Source organism: Rana temporaria, chromosome 2 (genome assembly GCF_905171775.1).
Source record: "Rana temporaria chromosome 2, aRanTem1.1, whole genome shotgun sequence".
Taxonomy (NCBI): Eukaryota; Metazoa; Chordata; class Amphibia; order Anura; family Ranidae; genus Rana; species Rana temporaria.
The window spans coordinates 465865108-465892460 of NC_053490.1; the positions used below are offsets into that span (position 1 = coordinate 465865108).

The 27353-nt window shown below is 43.0% G+C and overlaps 1 protein-coding gene across 1 annotated transcript in view; it reads left to right on the forward strand.

The window, feature by feature from the left end:
• VEGFD (vascular endothelial growth factor D) overlaps nucleotides 1–27353 on the forward strand; it is a 130828-nt gene that overhangs the window by 101136 nt on the left and 2339 nt on the right. Inside the window, exons 4-6 of the mRNA XM_040338669.1 lie at nucleotides 9514–9656; nucleotides 22605–22708; nucleotides 26821–26995. Of these exons, the coding sequence (XP_040194603.1) occupies nucleotides 9514–9656; nucleotides 22605–22708; nucleotides 26821–26995 (422 nt within the window). The remainder of the gene's footprint in view (nucleotides 1–9513; nucleotides 9657–22604; nucleotides 22709–26820; nucleotides 26996–27353) is intronic.

Here is a 27353-nt window from a genome sequence, read left to right on the forward strand (position 1 = left end):
ACAGAACTTGTTTTCAAAATGCATCAGGCTTGTCTATATGTTCATTTGCAAAGTTCAAACGCTGATTTTTGTGGTGAGGACGTAGAAGAGGTTTTCTTCTGATGACTCTTCCATGAAGACCATATTTGTACAAGTATGTCTTTAGAGTGGAATAGTGTACCACAACTCCAGTGTCTGCCAGATCTTTCTGGAGGGATCGTGCAGTCAAACGTGGGGTTTGAATTGCTTTTCTCACAATCCTGAGAGCTGTTCTGTCTGATATTTTTCTTGGTCTTCCAGATCTTGCTTTAACTTCCACTGTTCCTGATGACTGCCATTTCTTAATTACATTCCGAACAGAGGATATTGACGTCTGAAAACGCTTTGCTATCTTCTTATAGCCTTCTCCAGCTTTGTGAGCGTCAACTATTTTCAGTTTCAGTTTTCTAGACAACTGCTTAGAAGAACCCATGGTGCTGATTGTTGGGGCAAGGTCAGATGAGTCTGGGCATTTAAAAACTTTGAGATTGACATCACCTGGTCTTCCCAGACGATGATTGAGAACAATCCATTGATCACGGACCATCTAGGGGGTACGCCCCAGAAACGCGTCAGCCGTCCAGATGTCTGAGGTTCTACTGGCAGGTGCCATAAGGTCCAGTCCAGCTGTCTGAAAAGCGCATACTCTATTTTCCTTGTGAGTAGGACTATTGCTTTTATTCTGTTTTTAATAAAAAAATCTAAGTGGTAATGCACAAGGTCGGTGCGCCCTCCTTTCTTTTCTCCTTGTTTTAGCCATATGAACACCCTTTCGTTCTGTGGAGGGCTGCAAGACTTCAGACTTTGCCGTTAGACTATACTGCTGTACCCGGGTTTGGCGATACACCAGAGCGCAGGAGTTTTTTTGTGTTATTGAGAACAATCCATGACACTGGCAGGTCTCAGCTTTGCAAAGGGTGCAGTGCATGCTATAAATTCTGCAGGGTGCACAAACTTTTGCAGACACCATTTTTTTTGTTTTCTTTCATTTTGAAAGTGTAAATGATGGAAATAAAATCTAACTTTTTTGACATATTATAAGAATGTCTAATCTGTAATTTAATGCCTTTTGGAGATTTTTCCATCTTTCCTTGACTTCGTTATGCACATTAATAAAATTTTTTACCTGGGGTGCCCAAACTTTCGTTCCCCACTGTATACCTTACAAGAATAGCGGCGTCTGCACTGTGGTCCCAATTGGCACTTATATATCATATGATGAATTGTGACACTATTGATTTTAAAATAGTTTATACACGCAATTGCGTTATTTTAAAAGATTGTCATTTTTTAATATTTGTGCCTGTCTCATGTGGGTGCCACTAAAATCCATACATCAGCAGGACTTGTTTCTGCAAACTTTGTAGTATTTAGGATATTAGGATATTTAGGGTAAAGAGCCCCCCCCCCTTTTCTCTTGTGTCTTGCTTATTATTGGATAACTGAAGTTAAAGTGGAGGTTCACCCGAAAAGTAAATTTTTAACCTTAGATTGATGCTCGGGTCGTTTTTTTAAAATCGAAGCAGTACTTACCGTTTTAGAGAGCGATCTTCTCCGCCGCTTCCGGGTATGGGTTGCGGAACTGGGCGTTCCTATTTGATTGACAGGCTTCCGACAGGCTTCCGACGGTTGCATACATCGCGTCACGATTTTCCGAAAGTAGCCGAACGTCGGTGCGCAGGCGCCGTATAGAGCCGCACCGACGTTCGGCTTCTTTCGGCTTCTCGTGACGCGATGTATGCGACCGTCGGAAGCATGTCGGAAGCCTGTCAATCAAATAGGAATGCCCAGTCCCGAAGACCATACCCGGAAGCGGCGGAGAAGATCGTTCTCTAAAACGGTAAGTACGGCTTCGATTTTAAAAAAACTACCCGATTCCCCTTGACAAAATGAGCATCAATCTAAGGTTAAAAATGTTTTTTTTTTGGGTGAACTGCCGCTTTAACACAGTTTTGTTTTATTCACTTTCTCAGGGGAACATTCTCTCCTCCTTTAGTAAATTAACCCCATTGCATGCTTTTATTGGGGAGAGTTTCTTTTACTTCTTCCCCCAGAAAGAAAGGAAGGAAGATGAAATCTCTCAAAAGCCAGGGGAATTCTTTTTTTTTTTTTTTTTTTTTTTTTTTTTTTTTTACGACAACTTCGCTTTATTAGAAAACACCTGAGCCCTCCCCGAGGTGTCAGCCCCGGGGGGGGACCCGAAACACATAAACCCCTCCCCTCCCCCATCCAGGCTGGCTCTCCATGTGTAGAAGAGAGTCCTCACTTCCCAGCCAGCAATGGATTCCTGAGGACGACGATGAGCCAGGGGAATTCTTAACTGTTGTTACTGAAACAGATGTCTGCATTGCAAGGCTTCCTTGGTGAAAACTCCAAAATGTTAAGATTCCTATCATTTTCTTTTCAAGTGGTATTAGTTACAAGAAAAAAATAGAGAGAATGAATATCCTCAGGGGCAGCAAAGACATCAATAAAAAACCTGGCAAAGACCGGACGGGATTCAATTAATCTATGGGCAGGCTGTTTGTACTGAAGTCGATCCATCTATCGACTTCAAAACATCCAGCCTGTCAGTTTTTTTGCACACAATTACTACTGGCAGCTATAGCCACATCTTCCTGTGTGTAGCTCACATATCTGATCCCACCAGATCACAGGTAACCTCTTAGGCCTAGTACACACGAGAGGATTTATCCGCGGATACGGTCCAGCGGACCGTTTTCGCTGATAAATCCTCTCGAGGATTTCAGCGGATTTGGATCCGATGGAGTGTACTCACCATAGGATCGAAATCCGCGCCGAAATCCCCTCGCGATGACGTGTCGCGCCGTCGCCGCGATGATGACGCGGCGACGAGCGCGACGCTGTCATATAAGGAATTCCGCGCATGCGTCGAATCATTACGACGCATGCGGGGGATCCCTTCGGACGGATTGATCCGGTGAGTCTGTACAGACCAGCGGAACAATCCGTTGGGATGGATTCAAGCGGATATATTTGAAAGCATGTCTTCAAATTTATATCCGCTTGAAATCCATCCCAGGGGATAAAAATCCGCGGAAACCGACCCGCTGGATTGTACACACCATAGAATCTATCCGCTGAAACCGATCCACTGAGATTTTTCAGCGGATGGATTTTATCGTGTGTACGGGGCCTTACTGGTTTCCTTATCGCTGGTCTCTAGTCTGTCAACGTTCTAGTTGGGTGATTTTCCTGTCTGTGAAGAGTCTTCCCCTTTTTTTTTTAACAATCAAAGGTGCTTTTTTGTTGTCAAAACGGGCAATACAGAGTATGCAGATTAACAAGGAACAAAACCACACGACATGCTTGGATCGTATACAAGAACAGGGAAGAAAATACAACCATAATTATGAAGACAGATAAACAAAACCAAACATCATTCGCCATATGAAAAGAATAAGGGAAAAGCCAATAACCAGCGCTTATCCCCCCCTCCCCCCAGAGGCTCCTAGGTACTAGTCCAAGGGGCCCAAACCGTGTCGTATTTCCATTGGCAACCCCTATTAATATACAGTCAGGTCCATAAATATTGGGACATCGACACAATTCTAATCTTTTTGGCTCTACCCACAATGGATTTGAAATGAAATGAACAAGACGTGCTTTAACTGCAGACTTTCAGCTTTAATTTGAGGGTATTTACATCCAAATCAGGTGAACGGTGTAGGAATTACAACAGTTTGTATATGTGCCTCCCACTTTTTAAGAGATCAAAAGTAATGGGACAGTTTAACAATCATAAATCAAACTTTCACTTTTTAATACTTGGTTGCAAATCCTTTGCAGTCAATTACAGCCTGAAGTGTGGAACGCATAGACATCACCAGACACTGGGTTTCATCCCTGGTGATGCTCTGCCAGGCCTCTACTGCAACTGTCTTCAGTTCCTGCTTGTTCTTGGGGCATTTTCCCTTCAGTTTTGTCTTCAGCAAGTGAAATGCATGCTCAATCGGATTCAGGTCAGGTGATTGACTTGGCCATTGCATAACATTGAAAAGAAGGAGTGGAGTTGCGCTAAAAAAACGTGACTTATCAAAAAATAGTGAGCACTATAAAGTCCCAAGGAGAAAAGAAAAATCTTCTTTAATCAAATATAAACTCTGTGAAAGTTCTGTGCATAATCAAATTTCATATGGAATCACAACGTGTGGAAATATCTGGATCACTGTTCCCTGAAAATGCTGACCCTTACCAGATTTTCAGATCCAAAGGATCAAGCCAAGCAGATTAGCCAAACACCTGGGCTGCACAGGAGATCAGGATCTTGATAAAATCTTCCCAGCAGTTGATCAGTGGAACATCCAGAGAGCAAACAAAGAAAATAAAACTAGATAGTGTGATATTGTCAGGTAATCACACACAAATACTCCCCTTGTGACTGGCAGACGGACAGTGTGACATGCAAACCACCACCAATATACACACTGACCCTTACCAGAGCTCTAGGTATAGATAGATCGAAAGCACAAGGGGGATATGGGCAGCCACTGGAAAGAACTTCTCCCAAAACAGTCCTCGGATTCACCAAGATACACCAGGCAATCAGCAGTCATGGAGAAGAAAACTCACAATGGTGTGATAACGCTTAAGGCATTTATTGAGCAAAAACGTAGTACACTTACATAGGTAACTTTAAAAACAGCAAAAAGGATCCGGCCGGTAGTAGAACGTGTAGTCCTCAAATCTCGGTGACGTCAGTACGTCTCCTCCCGACGTTTCGTCTAATAAGACTTGCTCACGGGTAGTGAGGAGGCGTCCTGCGTCACCGTTTAAATACATGTAAAGAGGCGGAGCCGGCTAGGCCAGTAATGGGCGCACGTCTCAGGTGATCCCCCGTCCGCCATCTTAACTCAGGGAAAAGGAAAGGGCAAATGTAAAAACGTATAAAAAATAGCCTGGAGATGTCCGGTGATTTAGGTAACAAGCAGAAAGGCTACATAAGCCAATCAGGTAGCCCCCCAAGTATCTCAAAATCCCCGGGAACGCAATATCCAGGTACAGAGAAGATTTTATTAAAGATTACAAATTAATATCCATACAACCCAAACGGGGGAAGTGGGGAAACATAAAAAATAAAAAAATATAGTAACGGCATGATAGGCTCTTAATTGCTAAGCCATATATTTTGGTAAAGCACAAAGAAAAAACAAAAATGTGAGCTGTGGTGTATGTGATTACTACACCACTCTACCGCAGAACGGATGTTATTACAAATTATCTCAGCATTTCACATTTTCAAACTGATAGCGAATAGATCCGGCAAAATCACCATATCACCCACTTGGATAGAAGAATATATATGCAAAATATAAATTGAACATATATAATCAAAAATCAAATTTAAAATAATGTGCCCAATTGAATCTTATGGTGAATCCCATAAGTACATGATGGCTTATCGGGGCACCTGAGACCTATGTCCACAGTACGATAAAATATCGTTCGGGCAATAGTCAATGCCTTCACGAAATGCATAAACAGTGTACAGAATATAAAAAATATAAAATATATAAATACAGAATATAAAAATATATACAGTATATTATACAAAATACATAAAAAACACAAAGACCATATGTATTATAGACCCCAACAACAATTAATTTAGACCTGCTATATAGGAAGGGCCGCCTAGGCTGTCACCAACAGCATCTAGTCAGGGCTCGCATGATTTTATATTTTAAGTTTAAACTTAAGGGAGGATAAGGCCAAGAATGTCGAACTGAGGCATATTGCACCAAAGATTTAAGTTAAACTAGGAGTTGTCGATGAAGCAGTTCACATCCACTTCGATGTTTAAACCATGCGGTTCATAACATTTTAGTGTGTGAACCCACAACATTTCAGTTCTTGAGATGCTCCTTACAAGGTCACTGCCTCTCCAGTGCGCCTGAAACTTGTCTATCCCCATACATATAATGCCCTTAGGATCTTGATTGTGGGCCACCAAAAAATGTTTGGACACTGAATGGTCAAGGTAGCCATTCATAATATTGGTTATATGTTCATTCAGGCGTATTTGGAGTGAACGCTTTGTCCTGCCCACGTATTGAAGGCCGCAAGGGCATTGTAGTAAATAAATAGCACCTGTACTAGAGCAAGTAATAAATGACTCAATGGGAAAGGTCTTAGATGAATGTCTAGAGGAAAAACTCGTGGTTCTTTTTGGAATTACTGTATTGACAGCACAGACCTGACATCTCCCACATTTAAAGAAACCCACGAGACCCGACAAAAACATTGATTGGATCTTGGGAGGATCCAAGACATTAGGAGATAATTTGTCTTTAAGGGATGTAGACCCCCTGAATACCACTCTCGGCTTGTCAGGGAGAATGGCATTCAGAGTCTTGTCACTTCTGAGTACATGCCAGTGCCTAGACACAATGTGTCTGACACTGGCATGTTGACAGGAGTAGTCTGTAATGAAGGGAGCTTTGTAGTTGGCCAATTGGTCAGCTTTGGGCTTAGTCTGGAGAAGGTCCTCTCGCCTGGTACCTGTGACTAAATCTAGAGTCTCCACAAGAGAATCCCGGCCATATCCCTTTTCCAAAAAACGCTGTGTAAGAACACTCGCTTGTTCAGAAAAAGTGCTCTGCTCACTACAATTCCTTTTTAATCTAAGGAATTGTCCCTTGGGGACTGCTCCAAGCCATGAGGCGTGGTGGCAGCTGTCATGTGGGATAAACGAATTCCTATCTGTGGTTTTAAAGTGAGTGGAAGTAATAAACCTTCCTTCCTTCACTGAGATAGACAGATCTAGAAAATTAATGCTGTCTCTGCTGGCCTCATATTTAAGGACTATGCCTCTGTTGTTAACATTGAGGAAAGACATAAACTCAGATAACTCCTCTTCAGAGCCTCTCCACAGGAGGAGGATGTCATCGATGTATCTGGCCCACAACATAATATGGGGCCTAGAGGCAACATCGACGACATCCTCCTCCCACTTGGCCATAAATAAATTGGCCAAGCTGGGGGCATATTTAGCCCCCATAGCAACTCCCCTATCTTGCCGGTAGAATTGGCCGTCATGCCAGAAAAAGTTATGGGAAGCTGCAAATTGCAGTAGTTCCATAATGAATGCAATCTGGACTTCAGGGAGCTCTGAATCCCTATCCAAATAGTAACCCACTGCCTCAAGACCCAGGTCATGCGGAATCACTATATAAAGTGACGTGACGTCAGCTGTCACGAGAAAAAGACCTGGGGATGGTGGTAAATCAGTCAGGATGTTAATGACCTGTCTGGTGTCTTTCAAAAAAAGGGGCTACCTGATTGGCTTATGTAGCCTTTCTGCTTGTTACCTAAATCACCGGACATCTCCAGGCTATTTTTTATACGTTTTTACATTTGCCCTTTCCTTTTCCCTGAGTTAAGATGGCGGACGGGGGATCACCTGAGACGTGCGCCCATTACTGGCCTAGCCGGCTCCGCCTCTTTACATGTATTTAAACGGTGACGCAGGACGCCTCCTCACTACCCGTGAGCAAGTCTTATTAGACGAAACGTCGGGAGGAGACGTACTGACGTCACCGAGATTTGAGGACTACACGTTCTACTACCGGCCGGATCCTTTTTGCTGTTTTTAAAGTTACCTATGTAAGTGTACTACGTTTTTGCTCAATAAATGCCTTAAGCGTTATCACACCATTGTGAGTTTTCTTCTCCATGACTGCTGATTGCCTGGTGTATCTTGGTGAATCCGAGGACTGTTTGGGAGAAGTTCTTTCCAGTGGCTGCCCATATCCCCCTTGTGCTTTCGATCTATCTATACCTAGAGCTCTGGTAAGGGTCAGTGTGTATATTGGTGGTGGTTTGCATGTCACACTGTCCGTCTGCCAGTCACAAGGGGAGTATTTGTGTGTGATTATCTGACAATATCACACTATCTAGTTTTATTTTCTTTGTTTGCTCTCTGGATGTTCCACTGATCAACTGCTGGGAAGATTTTATCAAGATCCTGATCTCCTGTGCAGCCCAGGTGTTTGGCTAATCTGCTTGGCTTGATCCTTTGGATCTGAAAATCTGGTAAGGGTCAGCATTTTCAGGGAACAGTGATCCAGATATTTCCACACGTTGTGATTCCATATGAAATTTGATTATGCACAGAACTTTCACAGAGTTTATATTTGATTAAAGAAGATTTTTCTTTTCTCCTTGGGACTTTATAGTGCTCACTATTTTTTGATAAGTCACGTTTTTTTAGCGCAACTCCACTCCTTCTTTTCATAGTATTTTTTGTTTGTATAAACATTTTGAGTTTGCAGCTGTTTTTTATTGCCATAGATAAGCGCACCTTTTTTCACTTTTGCATACATTGCATAACATTCCACTTCTTTCCCTTAAAAAACTCTTTGGTTGCTTTTGCAGTATGCTTCGGGTCATTTTCCATCTGCACTGTGAAGCGTTGTCCAAGGAGTTTTCTGTGGTCTTTTGGTGTTGCTGAGCTCACCGGTGCGTTCTTTCTTTTTAAGGATGTTCCAAACAGTTGATTTGGCCACACCTAATGTTTTTGTTATCTCTCTGATGGGTTTGTTTTGTTTTTCCAGCCTAATGATGGCCTGCTTCACTGATAGTGACAGCTCTTTGGATCTCATATTGAGAGTTGACAGCAACAGATTCCAAATGCACATAGCACACTTGAAATGAACTCTGAACCTTTTATCTGCTCCTTGTAAATGGGATAATGAGGGAATAACACACACCTGACCATGGAACAGCTGGTAAAAAGTGTGAGGCACATATACAAACTGTTGTAATTCCTACACCGTTCACCTGATTTGGATGTAAATACCCTCAAATTAAATCGGAAAGTCTGCAGTTAAAGCACATCTTGTTTGTTTCATTTCAAATCCATTGTGGTGGTGTATAGAGCCAAAAAGATTAGAATTGTGTCGATGTCCCAATATTTATGGACCTGACTGTAAGTTATTCTGTACATGGGCAGGGCCGAGTCTATCGGGGCTTCCCAGGAGCAAATAGAGGGGGAAGAAGCGGAGATCCACTTCAGTAGAATCTCCTTCCTAGCATAAAACAAACGGTAGCACACCAATAGTTTAAGATGGTACGGCCACTGTGCATCATCATGAACCCCTAGTAGCGCTAATTCAGGAGTGCATAGGAGGGACAGCTGCAGTATAGGGTTTTTTTCACTGAAGACCTCCGGCCAAAACATTGTCACAATCGGGCAGTCCCAGAACATGCGAGTCTTACACGTAGGGCATAGGGGGTCCCAGTCTGGGAAAATGCGGTGCAGTTTCTGGGGAGTATAGTAGATTCTGTGTAGGAATTTTACCTGGATGAGCTTGTCCCTAGAGGAGATAACTAACCTTGGACCCTGCTCTCAACAGTCATCCAAATCCTCCCTGTGAGTCTTCCCCTTTTAAACATACAAAAAAAACTCCCAAGCAGATCCATTAAAATTATAATAGAAATGACTGACTATTTTAAATATATTTCTTTTCATAGGTTTTTCAAATTTCTCTACCACTGACACAAGCACCTGAACCTGTAACTATCAAAATTGCCAATCATACAAGCTGTAAATGTTCGCTGGTTGGTCGTCATCCGCCCACCATAATACGTAGATCAATTACATATCCGGAATATGGGTAAGTATTCTCACTAGCTATATTGTTTTATTTATGATAAACTGTGGACAGTTGCAAGAGAGCAGCCTCTGACTATTATTGCTGTGTGAGGGAAAGTTTTATCAAAGCAAATTGCAAGTCTGGTATTCATTATCCGTATTCTACAGAACATTTATTTTGAGACCTGATAAAACACTGCCATTTAGTTTTCCATATAAATAGCATATTTTTTGTAGATTAGGCAATGTGCCAAACTGTCCTGTTTACACGAAGGAACATGTGGTCTTCTTTCTCTGATTCTTTACTCTTGTTAATGCATTTAGACTGTAAAAAGAGATAAAGGGTAAGAAAACAATTTAAACAGAAGTAAAAGCAAACAGCTAAATTCACATTTCACATACAATATAAGCATAAGTTTTATTACCTGCCATTTTTTAACTTTAATTTTTTTCAGCTTGTTTCCTAATTAATGGAGAAGTGTGGCCAAAGCTCTTTTGGCCATAATTCTCCTGTGGGTCACAGGAGTGCACTTAGTTCTGCACGCCTGTGACCCAGATTCAGCCAACAGTGTGCTAATGTCCGCTATCGGCTGACATCACAGGGCTGGCACAGGGATCATGACAATAATGTTAAGATTTGCCCAGGTGGCTAACTTGGCAAGCTGCTCAGAGCCTGAGCCACCTGCTTCTGCCCCCTCCAAAGCCCAGCTTTGAAATGAAATCTTTATATTTGAAATTAAATCTTTATTATTTTGTGAAAATAAAATGGTGTGGGCAGATTTATGACAGTCACAGGCGGTGCTACGCCCCTCCAGCCTGCGTCTTAGAACAAGAGGAAGGTGAAAACTCCATTAATCTACATGTAATTTCCCACCTCCATTGTGTTTAGCTGGTTAGTGGGCATGGAGGAGGAGGGAGGGAGTGGGCTGTCATTTACCACTGTGTATACATCCATATGTGTGACTAAATTCACATGGGCCCCTCACATGTGATAGGGTGGAAATGCTCAGCATAGAAACTCACTGAAAACTGAGCATGTGCAGAGTTGCCACCTCAACTGCAAAATCCCTAGCTGAATTGGGGATTTTTTTTTGCAGAATACAGAAAATTATTCTCACAGTGACTGAGTGAGTATGAACATCATGTAATACAGCATTTATTGATAGTTTTTTTACGATGTGGGTTTAGTGACACTTGTGTCTGGCAAACTAGACAAAAAGGAGCTTTGTGCAGGAGTCGCTCACTATTGATGCCCTTTTCATAGCAAGAGTGCCACAATCTGCAGTAATCAACTCTAGTAGTTTCAGGGAGCAAATTTGAGGGTATTTACATCAAAATCAGGTGAACGGTGTAGGAATTACAAAAGTTTGTATATGTGCCTTACACTTTTTAAGGGACCAAAAGTAATTGGACAGATTAACAATCATAAATCAAACTTTCACTTTTTAATATTTGGTTGAAAATCCAGGCCGTAATTGACGCTGGGTTTCATCCCTGGTGATGCTCTGCCAGGCCTCTACTGCAACTGTCTTCAGTTCCTGCTTGTTCTTGGGGCATTTTCCCTTCAGTTTTATCAGCAGTCACATCATCAATAAATACAAGAGAACCAGTTCCATTGGCAGCCATACATGCCCACGTCATTATACCACCACCACCATCGTGCTTCACTGATGAGGTGGTATGCTTTGGATCATGAGCAGTTCCTTTCCTTCTCCATACTCTTCTCTTCCCATCACTCTGGAACAAGTTGATATTGGTCTCATCTGTCCATAGGATGTTGTTCCAGAACTGTGAAGGCTTTTTTAGATGTTGTTTGGCAAACTCTAATCTGGCCTTCATGTTTTTGAGGCTCACCAATGGTTTACATCTTGTGGTGAACCCTCTATATTCACTATGGTGAAGTCTTCTCTTGATTTTTGACTTTGACACGCATACACCTACCTCTTGATCTGGCCAACTGTTGTGAAGGGTGCTTTCTTCACCAGGGAAAAATTCTTCGGTCATCCACCATTGTTGTTTTCTGTGGTCTTCCGGGTCTTTTGGTGTTGCTGAGCTCACCGGCGCGTTCTTTCTTTATAAGGATGTTCCAAACAGTTGATTTGGCCACAACGGTAATGTTTTTGCTATCTCTCTGCTGGGTTTTTTTGTTTTTTTCAGCCTAATGATGGCTTGCTTCACTGATAGTGACAGCTCTTTGGATCTCATGCAAAATAGAAGAGAAGAAGCTGGGACAGCCGCACTCCAAAAACGTTCCTTTTAATAAAACTGGTCACAAAAATAACATGCCAAAGCAATATGAGATCTTTGGATATCATTGTGAGAGTTGACAGCAACAGATTCCAAATGCAAATATCACACTTGAAATGAACTCTGAACCTTTTATCTGCTCCTTGTAAATGGGATAATGAATGAATAACACACACCTGGCCATGGAACAGCTGAGCAGCCAATTGTCCCATTACTTTTGGACCCTTAAAAAGTGGGAGGCACTTATACAAACTGTTGTAATTCCTACACGGTTCACCTGATTTGGAAGTAAATACCCTCAAATTTAAGCTGAAAGTCTGCAGTTAAAGCAAATCTTGTTTGTTTCATTTCAAATCTATTGTGGTGGTGTATAGAGCCAAAAAGATTAGGATTTTGTCGATGTCCCAATATTTATGGACCTGACTGTATATATATATATATATTGTACATTCAAATCAGTCCATGCCCTCAAGGAGTTTACAATCTAAGGTCACTAACTCATGTTCATTCATACATACATACATACACATACTAGAGCCAACTTAGACAGGAGCCAATTAACTTACCTACCTAACCCTCTTTGGAGCGGAAACCCACACAGGCAAAGGGAGAACATACAAACTCCAGGCAGTTTTGACTGGGCAAAACTTTGGCATTTCCTGGTAGTGTTGAACCTTACCTCTCACACATTCAGTGTGACTGACAATTTAATGATGGGCCTGAGGGTCTGTATTGTAGAGGAGAAAGTATGGCAACTTTGCAAAATTAGAACGCCCATAAATTTGGCTAGGGCAAGAGGACTGAATGGTGCTACAGATAAGCACATCATACCAGTTAGAAGCTGGTAAGAAATGTAAACCTTTATCTGCAGTTCATTCAAAATGTGCATACTGTATATCAGAGGTGTCAAGCGTAATGTTATAGTGGGCTGCATTAGCACTATGGTTGCCCTGTAAGACCATATACATGTATCTACTCTGAATCATAGTATATAATTGCCTTTGCATTCGATTATTACTGGTTTTAGTAATAACTTAGGACTTTAAGCTGTGGAGGGTAGGTGCAGACCGGCACGGAGACTACTCACACTCCTGTAGCAGATGATGCAAGTCTAAAAAGAGGGGTCGCACATCGCCGGGATCATCCACAAAAACCTTTTTGAGACTGCTCGGACAGAACATTGTTCTGTCATGGTGTTCTATCTGAGCAGTCTCTAATACATTTTTTTGTGGATGATACCAGCGGTGCACAACCCAATTAGCAAAGAATTGTAGTATTCTCATAATAATTTTAAACAGATGTCAAGATCACCTCATCCCCCCTTATATCACATGTCAAGAGACCCTTCCCCCCCACCACCATCAGAAGTCAAGAGTCCCCTACCCTCACTTACATCGCAGTGTACCCTCCTTACCAGCAGAGCAGAGCTGCAGGAAAGGTGTGAGGGCCACATGAAATGGCCTACAGGGTCGAAAAAAGCACACGACTACCTATGTGAAAATATTCTGCCCACAACGCACTCATTCCTGGAAAGTTATTCAAAGGGGAGTTATGATTAAAATGGGTTCTATATTTCTTTGGTGCAATGGCTGCTTTAAGACTTAACAAAATGTGACAGAAACATGCGTGTCTAATAAGCATTCTTACACAATAAAAAGGAATGGCTCACAAAAAAAAGCAGGAATATTATTGTCTGCATTCCTAAAAACATGTGTTTTGTCCTCTGTTCACTAAGGGGGTTGATTTTCTCCCTGTAAACAGCAAGATTTTATTAGGTAAACATGGAGGATTTTACATGAAACATAGGTAAAATAGTTGTACAAAAAGTATGGTGCCATTCTCAAGTATGTACTCCATTTCAATTCCAGGTATGAAAATATGCGTACAGTTCTAAAGAACTGTAAAATACTATGTTATGTGCATGCTTGAGTAGTGAGGACAATGGAATGATAAACATGACTATTCCAGTGTGATCTGTTTCCGATTAACTTATTGTGCTGTACTCAGATCCCCTGCAATGTAAAATTATATGTCTGGTCCTAAGAATGCCTCAGAGGTAAATAAATTGGACATTTAATATATGCAGGCTAAAAGCAGAATAAAACTATTTTAATACAATATACACAACAATGCCACAATAAAGCTATTTGTTTTATAACAAACAGTAAAAAAGTAAAGAAAAAAAATGTTCATGAAGGAAAAAATTTGTTGATGGCCCAACTATGTGCTATTATTGTGCTTATCTACCAATCAACATGCTGAGATTTGTGAGAAAGACACATTTCGTGGCCAAGTAAGGCAAAATTCCATTGGTTGCCAAATTGTTTTATGTTTTATTCTCATTTTATTTTCATTTAGTAAGTCTGCAGCAACAAATAATAATGAAAAGCAAAAACACTTAGTAAACAGTGGGGTACACGTTTAATTTATTTGAGATCAGTATCGGTTAGCACAATTGCCATGCAGCTCTCACATCACCATTTAATGAAGATCTGTGCTAAGAAGAACATGATGATAAGTATGATAAGTAAGGTCTGATGACCCTAAGCTGTGGAGAATGGAAAAGTCATGCAAGGGGTAACAACTTTAAAAAGGCATAAACAAGACTGAACCCCCCTTGCTAGAACACGGCTCAACTAAGGACATATAGCAGGGCACCATAAATTTTGGTAAACAACTTTAATTTCACTCTAAGAACCCAAATACGAGGTTCCAGGGCTATTGACACGTTTAGGATAATACGGCATAACCAGAAAAAAAAAAAAAAGCATAAATCTGCCTCAAATTTTTTGACAACTTTATCTCTTTTGTGAATCTGGCCCAGGATGTCTCCAAATTTATCAGCCGACCTCGAAGTTCTGTCTAATTAGGCGACTATGTAGCAGATGAGGTTTAATGTTGATAAATGTAAAGTTATGCACTTGGGGTCTAAGAATATGCATGCATCATACATACTAGGAGGAGTACAACTGGGGGTATCTGTAGTGGAGAAGGATCTGGGGGTTTTGGTAGATGATAAGCTCAATAATGGCATGCAATGCCAAGCTGTGGTTTCCAAAGCGAGCAAAGTCCTTTCTTGTATTAAGTATCCAGAGAGAGAGATATAATTTTGCCCCTGTACAAATCATTAGTAAGACCTCATCTGGAATATGCAGTTCAGTTTTGGGCTCCAGTTCTCAAAAGGGATATCGGGGTGCTGGATAAAGTGCAGAGAAGGGCAACCAAACTGATAAGAGGCATGGAGGATCTCAGCTATGAGGAAAGATTAGAGGAACTGAATGTATTCACTCTGGAGAAGAGGAGAATAAGGGGGGATATGATCCACATGTACAAATATATAAGGGGTCCATATAGTGAACTTGGTGTTGAGTTATTCACTTTACGGTCAAAACTGAGCATTCTTTACGTCTAGAGGAAAAGAGATTTCATCTCCAAATACGGAAAGGTTTCTTCACAGTAAGAGCTGTGAAAATGTGGAACAGACTCCCTCCAGAGGTGGTTCTGGCCAGCTCAGTAGATTGCTTTAGGAAGGCCTGGATACTTTCCTAAATGTACATAATATAACTGAGTACTAAGATTTGTAGGTAAAGTTGATCCAGGGTAAATGCCTCTCGGGGGATCAGGAAGGAATTGTTTCCCCTGCTGTAGCAAATTGGATGCTCTTGCCTTCCTCTGGATCAACTGTTGGTATGGAGTTGGGTATGGAGTTGGGTGTATGGGATTGTACTATGTTTTTTTTTTGTTTGTTTATTTTTTTGTGGTTGAACTGGATTGACTTGTGTCTTTTTCAACCTGACTAACTATGTAACTATGTAGCTATGTAACTATATTCATGCACTGGGTCGGTGAGTGGTGTTCCTTCCTTTCTTCCTTTCTCTGTTGAGGCCTCCACACCCCTGAATAGAGGCTTCTCCCTTCATTGCAACTGGTGGGGAGATCTTTGTCTCAGTTTGAAATGGCACTGCAAGTTTTACCTGGATCACTGAAAGTTTTAAGGCGTAATATGCTTTTCCCTTGCAGAGATTTTTTAGCCACAAAACAAATATTCTTCAGCCTCCTGGCTTACACTAATGTTGGCCATACACGGGTTGAATTTCGAAAGAACTTTCTTTTGAAAATCAGAAAATGTGTGCGTTTTGTGATCCGATGGTGCCACGGTTAATTTCGAAATTCGACCCACCAAAGCTTCAATTTCACCTCATGTTCCTACAGAAAAATGTTTTCGTGTCTGGGAACCTTCTTTTCTTTTCGGGAATTTTCTTTTCTTGCACATGCACATTTCTTTTTCGATTACATTTCTCGTACGATTCTTCCATCGTTGATTAGAAAATCGTGCGAAATACGAACGAAAATTCATGGATAAGATTTTTGAAAGAAAGATCTTGTCCCGTGTATGGCCAGCATTACAGTGCTGCTGCTCTGGCCTTACACGTCAGGCCCTGCCTGTTTCACATGGGCTTCAGTTTGTATAAGATGTGATAGTACAGTTCCCTGTCCTGGTAATGGTCGCCCAGGATTCTCCAATAGGCAGGAATCTCCAATCCTGGGACCGGGTTTTGGAAACAGCCAGGAGTCTGGCTGGTTGATTGAGCAGGTGGGTCCTGGGCTTATAGTAGAGTCAAGACCAGTGTTCTGGACTCCACCCTCCCAAGGAGTCCAGGCAAGCAAGGGAGAGGCATGCAGGTCTGCATGGTATAGACAGAGGACCCAAAGCTGTGGGCTAAGCAGCACAGAAGCTGAGAGAAGGTACAGTGATTTGTACAAGTACTTTGGTACGTGGCCAAGAGGGCTGAAGTGTAAGCCTAGGGGGCTGTATTTCTGAAGAGAGCCAGTTGGCTTGGCATTTTCGTTTGACCATTTCTTTATTGCTGTAGAAACTTGAAACCCCCTGCGTGGGAAATTCTGGATGGACGTTTTTCTTTCTTTTAATAAAAGTGGGTCAACAAACCCTTAAAAAGCACAACTGGCGTGGATCTCTGCTCACTGGTATGCTCTACCCAGATGCTAAATCACCCCAACATTACAATTGGTGCTCGAATGCGGGCATGGACTGAAGATCCTTGCAAATACCAGTGAGCTATTGCCAGAAACTGCATAATCTGTGTGTGTGCAGGTGAGGAGAACCTGAAAGAGAAAGGTGACTAGCCTTAAAGAGACAGTGCTCTAATTTGTTGCTGAACTGTGCACATTTTTTCGGAGTGATTGTGAGTATGGGGCGATCAAGACGCCTAAAAGAAGCAAGGATGGCTGAGATGATAGATGGAGCTCTGAGGCTGGAGGGGTTGTTACCGCCTGATCGAACCCCATACATACCCGAACAGAGTTTTCCAAGGGAAAAGAGGGCTGCTGTTGTCCCTAGCAACCCTGGTGCAATGAGTGCACAGACGGCTAATGTGGAGCATCCACCAGCATTTGAATCTGCAGTGGATTGGTGCAAGCGACACCTGGCAGGATTGAATCAAGCTAAAGTGGAAGCGAAGCCAACCTTTGATAAAAAGAGAGATCTCCCAACTGTCCATGCCTGGGAGAGGGGTGTTGTTGCCCCTGGCAACGCTGCTGCAGTTAAACCAGCAGCAGTTGCGAAAAATATGAAAGTGACACAGCTTGAGACAGGGTCCAGCAGATGCAGTGTGGGAAACCCTGACAAGACAGGAAACCAAGTGCGCTGTGTGCGGTGCAGCGAGTGGGGGCATGCAGTCTCCAAGTGCCCTTTGTCCCTGGCTCCAATGCAAAGCTACCTAGCAAAACAAAGGTCTGCGAAGCCTGTGTTATGTGCCAAAAGAGAGGCTGACCAAAAGCCAGGATGGAGAGTGGTTGCCCATAGCAACACAGAGGAGGCCAGTCGGGCTGTCTGTGGACCATGGGGTGTGCCTGCCTGCAAGGGTCGTGACAAGTGGCTTCCGAAGGAGCCAATACAGCATGTTGGAGAGAACCAGCAAAGCTCTGCAGGGAGAGTGCGATCTCCCATGACAACAAGAGTGGAAGTTGTGCCTGGAGAGAGGAGCTGCAGGAGAGATTTGCCTCAACGTCCCCACAAAGAGCCCTGTGCATTCTTGCCAGCTGGGAATCGCCAGGAGAGAAACGCACTGGAGAAAAGTCGTCCTGTTCCATGTCTGGAATGTGGCCAGCTGGGGCATGAAATGTTGTCTTGCCCTAGATTCTGGGGTGCACCTGGAGGTAATGATGCTGAGCCAGTTTCCTGTCAAAATATATTTGCCGTCACCCCTGGCAACAAGGAGGAGGTTTCTGTTGTGTCTGCAGGGGGTGCGATTTCATCCCGTGGCCACCAGGGGGAGTTGGCCAGTAAATGTGCGGCTGAGGACTGTTTAAGACAACGTACTCAAATGAAGATGGTGCCCCCAACTACTGCGGTGGGTAAGACTTTCTTTAATGAAATGATGTCTGGGACTGCTGATTGCAGGTATAAAAGAACTGGTTACGAGACTGTCCATGATGATGTGAGAGTGACCCCAGTTAGTGGGGCCACTAAATGTGTGCTTGAAGATTACTTCTCCCTACAAAGTGGGAATGCAGGGGTTAAAGTCCAAACAGAACCTGTATTGATGACTAAAAGTGTTGTGTCTAATGACTACCAGTCTCAAGTAAGCAGTGGGCTAGGACAGCCTGCAAAAACTAAAAATGCTATAAGTGTTATTGTTAATGAAAAGTTTGCTGCTGTTGGGAAAATCCCAAGTTCTTTCAGAGCAAAATCTGTTGTCACAAAAGGACCGTTGCCTGTAGCAACTGGTGGTAAGACAGCACAGTTGTCCCCAGAAATCTCCAGGGAACTTCATGTATTGAAGTCGGAGGTTGCCATGGACAACTGGTATGTCACTCTGGTGGGACAGAGTGGAACTGTACCGTGTAATGGTAATGTGTTAGTGCAAGCTGCTAGTACTAAGAATGTGCAGGTAAATGGTGGGTTAAAACAACATGTGAAAAATGCAAAGGTGTATGAGGCTTATGAAGCGCCGCCCGAGCAAGGTGGTGGTGGTGTATTGCAACCTGTGGTGCTAGAACATGTGTTACCGAACTCTGCCATGATTTGTAATTTGGGTAATGAATCTGCAACTAAACCCATCTGTTCTAATGTGTGTCCCTGGGCGGATGGATCAGGGCTAAGGAGCGCCGATGAATGGAGCACAGCTACAGCAGATTGGGATAGTTGGGGTAAAAATCTAATGTCCCTGATAGATGAGGCTTTCATGCATAAAAGTAAGGTGGACAAAGTTTCTGCTGTGCCAGCAGGAGGGATGGCAGAACAGCTTATACCAGAGGGCGCGGTGGCTGCTGCAGGGGTTAACCCTCGTGAGAAATATGGACAATATAAGGGCGAGCACACAGCAGACACTTTGTCCGCAACCTACAAAAATGATGCTGACGTAGCGTGTCAAAGTGATGTTGTCAATGGTAATGTGAAGCAGTTCATTGGTGCTGAACCTGAGAAGTTGAGTGTGAGTCAAGCACCTGGCAGCGCTCTGGTAGAGCACCAGGCTGTGGTCGTCTCCAGCTGGGAGAAGGTTTCATTACACCTTGCAACCTCTCGCGTCTCAGCAAGTGAGTCTGTCTGCATTCCCAGTGTCAGGAAAGTCCCCAGGAAGGACTTCAATCCGAAGCCAAGGGTATGGTTTCTAACAAAAGTGTTAAAGGAGATGCTTAAACTTTGGGATGTACAGAAAGTCTTTACTGGGGTGTTTCCACCACAGTCAGACAGTCTGGTACTGCGGAGTACCGTTAGGTGGACCCCTGAGTGGCAGGTGGTACAGCACAAAGGAAGACAAGACAAAAATGGGTTATTTATGACTGTATTACTAGTGTTAAAAGTCGCCTCTAGGTATGCTGATGGGTTTCTTCCTGTACAAGAGGTTTATGGGAGAGGCTTTGGCGAAAAGAAAGTGTCTGAGGTTTCACCACCTAACAGCCAGGTAGAAGGCATTTCTGCTGCTATGGTTCAAGATAGTACTGGTCAGTTGTCGGTGAAGGGCGTGTATACTGTACCAGTGGTACTATCACATGAGATGGGAGGACCAAATGTGGACCAGAAAGCAGCAGAAATCCTAACTGGGGCCCAACCGAAGGTGGTTAAAGAGACTGGGGTGCCCAGTCCAATGTTTGGTTTAGGTGACAAACGGATAAGAAGTGCAGTAAAAATTGTATGTGGATCAGACGAGAGCTTGTCTATTCAGGTGGATAAAAATACAGATGGCATTAGAACAGGTCAAGTGGTAGGACAGCTGCCTGCAGAGAGGGTGAACCCTGGGGAAGTGACGTCCTCTGAGGTTCCCGTGGGTGATGGCAACCCTCTGGTATGTGTGCCCTCTGCAGACTCTGCCCTAGCAAATACTGAAAAAAAAGGCATTGGTGACTTTTGCAACATTGAGATGTGTAAAGTTGGTTTGAATATGTATATCAATGATGAACCAAATAATTTGTTAAAGGTACATGACAGTGTGGTGTCCAAAGGTATTGGCAAACCGGGGAACCTGAAGCGTGGAGGCAGAAGGGTTGGTAGAAAGACCAGGGGTGACCTGTTTAAATTTCAAAAGAGGAAGTGCTTATGGAACCCCAAAAGAAGAGGGAGAAGGCTGAGTGTAGGGAAATATAGCTTGTTAAGATCCAGGGTGGGGCGTACCTGGAAGCGCACCCGGAAAAAAGGTTGGGCCTATGTGGCTGATAGCCAGCACAGAGGTGTCCCAACCATGATGATGGGTGCTGGTGTTCCTCCCTCTGGATCGAAACAAAGGGGGGGGTATGTGATAGTACAGTTCCCTGTCCTGGTAATGGTCGCCCAGGACTCTCCAATAGGCAGGAATCTCCAATCCTGGGACCGGGTTTTGGAAACAGCCAGGAGTCTGGCTGGTTGATTGAGCAGGTGGGTCCTGGGCTTATAGTAGAGTCAAGACCAGTGTTCTGGACTCCACCCTCCCAAGGAGTCCAGGCAAGCAAGGGAGAGGCATGCAGGTCTGCATGGTATAGACAGAGGACCCAAAGCTGTGGGCTAAGCAGCACAGAAGCTGAGAGAAGGTACAGTGATTTGTACAAGTACTTTGGTACGTGGCCAAGAGGGCTGAAGTGTAAGCCTAGGGGGCTGTATTTCTGAAGAGAGCCAGTTGGCTTGGCATTTTCGTTTGACCATTTCTTTATTGCTGTAGAAACTTGAAACCCCCTGCGTGGGAAATTCTGGATGGACGTTTTTCTTTCTTTTAATAAAAGTGGGTCAACAAACCCTTAAAAAGCACAACTGGCGTGGATCTCTGCTCACTGGTATGCTCTACCCAGATGCTAAATCACCCCAACATTACAAAGAGCAGTGTGAATAGCAAACTTTGACAAAGCATTTGCAGAGCTTTCAGACAGCTTTGTTAAATCTTTAAAAGTACCATTCAGCTATAGTTTGTAAATGTTAAACACGGATCCTAATGGCAGTGTTGATTGATACTTTAAGGAAGCTGCTAGCACCTTCAGTAGGCTTTCAACAAGCTACAAGAAGTGTTGAAGTCTGATAACAGCTTATTTAAAGTGGCAATCAACTTTGTTCAACATTTACAAACTAAAGCTTCAAGAAAGCTTGTTGAAAGCTTTGAAGCTGGTTCTTAAAGTTGTCAAAAACTTTCTGATTTCTGATAATGCCGTATTATCCCAAACGTGTCAATAGCCCTGGAACCTCATATTTGGGTTCTTAGAGGGACTCTGTTCACTGCTGTTTTCCTTTGATTTGTTAAGTTATAAGCCTGATACACGCTGTGATTTCGCTTTATTTGTACATTTTAAAATAATAATATATTCGACCATAAAAATTAATGGCAGAGTTATGCCGCGTACACACGATCAGTCCATCCGATGAGAACGGACCGATGGACCGTTTTCATCAGTTAACCGATGAAGCTGACTGATGGTCCGTCGCGCCTACACACCATCGGTTAAAAAAACGATTGTGTCAGAACGCGGTGACGTAAAACACAACGACGTGCAGAAAAAACGAAGTTCAATGCTTCCAAGCATGCGTCAACTTGATTCTGAGCATGCATGGATTTTTAACCAATGGTTGTGCCTACTAACAATCGTTTTTTTTCCCATCGGTTAGGAATCCATCGGTTAAATTTAAAGCAAGTTGGCTTTTTTTTAACTGATAGTTAAATAACCTATTGGGGCCCACACATGATCGGTTTTGACGGATTAAAACGGTCCATCAGACCGTTGTCCTCTGTTTAACCTATCGTGTGTACGAGGCCTTAGGCACAGCATACTTAAGACAATAGAAAGCAGAGGTAAAGAGATTTTCCCCTTATGGTTATTGACAATTTTTTTTCTCCATGAGTAGACATACCTATTAAGTCATCTGATATAATGTTCCTTACACATTGTCACAGGTAGGTCATGAACAGTAAACAAGGACTTTTTCTGAGGGCAAACTGTAAAACAGGTGGTCCTAGCAGAGACGTTTCTTGGGTTGCTGGAGGTTGGTTGTCTACAGACAAATCCTGCCCTAGCTTGAGGCCTAGGGTTGAGAAAAACATTTCATTTACAGAGATTGTAATTTTTGAAGTTGTTGTAATACATGTATTTTTGTGTAGCCAAATAGACACAAACAGTGCTCTGAAGAGTTTTTTCTATATAATAATAGGTCGGCTCATTTTGGGGCCCACAACCTCCTATCAGGTACAACTATTGTGAATCAAGAGATAAATACCCAAATATTAAGTAATTTTACTGTTTTCTGTAGGTGTCTTCAAAATAACAGACATTGTCCTCCTGGTTGGCAGTGGGATAGCAGCCAGTGTGAGTGCATACTGGAAAAGGAGTCTTCACTTAACAGAAGAAGGGAAGGTACTGAACTTTTACATGTACAAATACACATAGAGATAGAAGACAAGGGGCCTACAGTATCAGACCCTTTATACCCTTATACAAGGGTTGCCATGTATTCTTCGTCCATAAACAGCCTCCACCCACAACCTTTTCTGCTGGTCCTGTTCTATACTACCTTACTTGGTCCTACTGTCCTGCTGCTCCTTTTATTTATTTATTTTACCTTGTTAGCTCCTGAGATCGTTTATGAATGTGGATGTGTAGTGTGCTTGCAGTTGCACTGCTTGTTCCACGCTGCACTGACGAATTGTGTATACGGGTATAGAAAGAAATGAGAGCTGCAATCTGGAAGCAATGCTGTCCATGCAGAGGGGACCCAGGCCCCCGTGAGGCCTGAAGACAGGACAAACTGGGTAAAATGACTTATGCCGCGTACACACCATCACTTTATGTGATGAAAAAAAACTAAGTTTTTAAAAACGTCACTTTAAATGACCGTGTGTGGGGGAAAACGTTGTTTTATGTCTTGTGAAAAACGACAAAAAAAATTGAAGCATGCTTCAATTTTATGTGTCGTTTTTCAAAACGTTGTTTTTTACTTCACAGAAATTGACCGTGTGTAGCAAAAAACGACGTTTAAAAACAACGTTTTTACACCCGCGCATGCCCAGAAGCTAGTTATGAAGCGAGCTTCAATGGAAAAAAGTGGTGAACGTAACCTCGCTTTGCTAGAGCATTGTGAAAAAACGATGGTGTGTAGGCAACTTCGTCTTTGAAAATTGAAGTTTCAAAAACGTCGTTTGATGGTGTGTATGCGGCATAAGAGAAGGTGACCAGACTTAAAAGTGCTAAAGAAAAAGAGTTGGATGGAAAAGGGAACCTGTTTACTAGTAAAACTATTTAGGAGGAGTGGGAGGTTTAGTGAAAAAACTATTGGGGAGACTGAACAGTGCCGCCATTTAAAGAGAAAAAACGTTGTCTGATCCACTTGCTATTTACAGTAGAGTAGAATACTTTTTCAAGGCAGCTTAATGGGAAAGGGGTCATGGAAGGAAAGCAGCTAATACAGGTATGTTTATTTTCAATTTGTGTTAGGGGATCTCCCGATTTTATACTGGAGATGTCTCTTGGGGCCAACTCCCAATAAGCAGTTTTAAATACTTGATTCCAAGTGTAGAGATTCCCCTGCAAGAGCCGCTGGTAAATTTGGCCCCTCTGTTGATCTAGATGAAGGTAAGGATTTAAAGGTAAAGCAATGTCTGCCCTCAGGGTAAAGTTGTCTGACTATAGTTCTTAAGGTGAATCTTCTGTTGGCTAAGTTGGAGCCCTTGAAGATGTTGGCACACAAAGAAATAACAATATGTCTATAGACTTGGTAGTACAATACTGCACCTCAGAAGTTAGTTTAAGTAATGGAGGGTAATCTTTACATACAGTTGAATTCTTAGATGGAGGAAAGAACTGGTGCAGCATTCTGACAACAGGGTGTGCACAGATGCAGCAGTTAGATGTTAAGGTGTACACAGCTACTGTACAGCACGTTGATGAGCAGAGCAGGTAAGCCAGCTGAGTTGGGCTTAGCCTAGCAACAATTTAAACCATTAGCGCAACGGTGTATGGGGAGTTTATACCTGCAGCTTTTTGCAAATGGAGACTGACAACATCAACAGGCATTCAGCTTAACTGTGGGACTGTGACCCGCTCACCACTCTCCCTCTCTCTGTGATTCTCTGTAGCAGTTTGTTAGACCGAGGGAGGGGGTCCCCTTCTTGTTATTGACTGTCATTTGTGGCAGGCAAGATGACAAGTACCTTGGAGGTTCACCTCCGTGGTTCCCCAGCAGGCCTGAGCGGTGGTGGCCTGGGTCACAGACTGGCGTTCCAGGGCTGGCACTGGAGCAGCCAACTGCGGAGCGAACTTAGTTCAGTCCAGCCACCCGGGTCAAGATGTAACAGCGTCCAGCATACAGCAGTTTACCAGCTCTCTCTGCCTCAGTGAGACACAACGCAGCATTTCTTCCTCTCACCCTCTCTCTGGTTGATACACTCCCCAACTGCCCTGCTCCTTCCTTGGCTTTTCTATTTATAAGACCCCTCCTGCTCTCAGGTATCATTGGGTATTGTTGTAGATATCCCAGTGCTGGATGTGATTCCAATCATCCTCTAGACTACACCACCTAGAGTGCTGCAACCCAAAGTCAATCAAAAGCTAAAGAAAGCACATATGATACTGCTATCTTGTGGATAAAACACAAAGGAGTTTTTTGTTACACGAACCAAGGCTCAATTCATAAAGCTAGCACAACAAAATAAGAACCTTTATTTTCAAGAACTTGACAGTTATTTTAAAATAGGTCCAGTTAGATTTGAAAATTACAGGCATGTGGCTAAAATAAAGGTCCTTTTCCTTGTGTTAAAGCTTTGTGAAATGAAACTGACTTAAAGCGGAGGTTCACCCTCAAACTGAACATTGTATTAATCAGACCTGCAGCCTTAATAAATGTATAAGCCACATTTTTTTTTTCAAGGTGTCTACGATTACCTTGAATCAGATGGATTTAGCCTCACTTCTGGGTCTTGTTCCCCGCGGGAGTGAGCCTGTCGCTCCCTTTCCCCGACGCGTCAGTGCAGGGCCGTCTTAATAGCATCATGGGCCCCTGGGCAGGGTAATGCTCTGGGGCCCCTACAATGATGACAGTGAAGGTGAACAGACATCAAGTAGGTAGGAGGCAGACTGCCTCCCATGTGTATCTATCACTCTCAGTGCCATCACGGGGCTCCCAATTTCGGGGCAGTGTGAGCTCAAGGACAAGCTGCTTTGGGGAAAGTGCAAGGGCCCCCCATGCAGTCGGGTCCCCTGGGCAGTGCCCAGGTATGCCCTTTCATTAAGACAGCCCTGCGTCAGTGCATTATGGGAGCAATGTCTCCTGGGAGTGACGTTACAAGACTCACAGGAGACCATCTGAAATAGTAATGCGTGTATTCTCGCGATATCTCGAGGGTCACGTGACTCGCATCGCATCACGGAATCCAGGAAGTCTTTGCTTGTGGGCTTCACAATGCCCACAAGCAAGATGGAAAAGCCCAGGATTATTTTTTAAAAGTTCATATTTATGACGGAAACCAAACCGATAGACGTACAAGCGGCTAGCAAGTGAGTGGTACATTGCTATCTATATTACTAAGCATTGCACATAGTAACAACAATTCCAGAAGCTGCGGAACCTCCGCTTTAAAAAGGTGTGGTGCAGCTTGTGGTAGAGATAATTAGTTTATTTTGGTGTGATTAATGAGACCCTCCTATTTTTTTTGTACCAAGAGCTAAGCGTTATTATTTTTGTTGTTGTTATTATTATTATACAGCATTTATATAGTTTGTGCAGCACTTTACAATATGATAGGAAACAGTACAATTACAATACAGTTTAATACAGAAGAGTTAGAAGGGCCATGTTTGTGAAGTGTTGTATTTATTATTAAGAACTGTGGTAATAAAAATTCAGTTAAAATCCATGTAACACAGTGAGTGTGTTTTTGCTCGATGGCAATAGTGGTCAAAATGGGCCAAGAATACTTAAAGTGGAGGTTCACCAGGAAATGACAATTTTTAAAATTAGATTCATGCTCATTTTGTCTAGGGGAATCTGGTAGTTTTTTTTAAATCGAAGCCGTACTTACCGTTTTAGAGATACATCTTCTCTGCCGCTTCCGGGTATGGGCTGCGGGACTGGGAGTTCCTTCTTGATTGACAGTCGCATCTATCGCGTCACGATTTTCCGAAAGTAGCCGAACGGTGCAGGCGCCGCACCGACGTTCGGCTTCTTTCGGCTACTCGTGACGCGATAGATGCGACCGTCGGAAGCCTGTCGGGAGACTGTCAATCAAGAAGGAACGCCCAGTCCCGAAGACCATACCCGGAAGCGGTGAAGAAGATCGCTCTCTAAAACGGTAAGTACTGCTTCGTTTTTAAAAAAACTAGCCGATTCCCCTAGACAAAATGAGCATGAATCTAATCTTAAATTTTTTTTTAGGGTGAACTCCCGCTTTAATAAATCCATAAGGCATTCCAAAAACAAAAAAAAAATAGCTTTTTTGAAGACCTCTGTTTATAACTTTATTGTTTTTGCACAGAGCTCGCCTTGTGTGGTGCACACATGGAGTTTGAAGACAGTTGTGAATGTGTCTGCAAGCTAAAATGTCCAAGGAACCGCTTCCTCAACACAGAGAACTGCACCTGTAATGAATGTAGTGAGAACATGGACTCCTGCTGTGAGAAGAATAAGATATTTCACCCTGACATCTGCAGGTGAGGAAAATGTCATAAGTTTTTATTATTGACTATAAATTACACAAGGCCTCATTTATCCAAGGGAAAAATTGTTGCAGAATATCGGTGTTACCCCACAGCAAACAGATTCCTGTTCATAGTTCTACAAAGATAGACTATCATTGGCTGTTCTGGGACAATATTGATTATCAAAGGGATGAGAGAAAGGGGGGGGGGAGAGAGAGACAGTGGGGGTGGGAGGGGGGCTAGAGAGAGAAGGAGGTGAGAGAGAGGGATTGAGAGAGATAGAGATGGGGGCTGAGAGAGAGGGAGGGCTAAGAGAGGGGGGCTGATAGAGAGGGGGGCTGATAGAGAGGGGGGCTGATAGAGAGGGGGG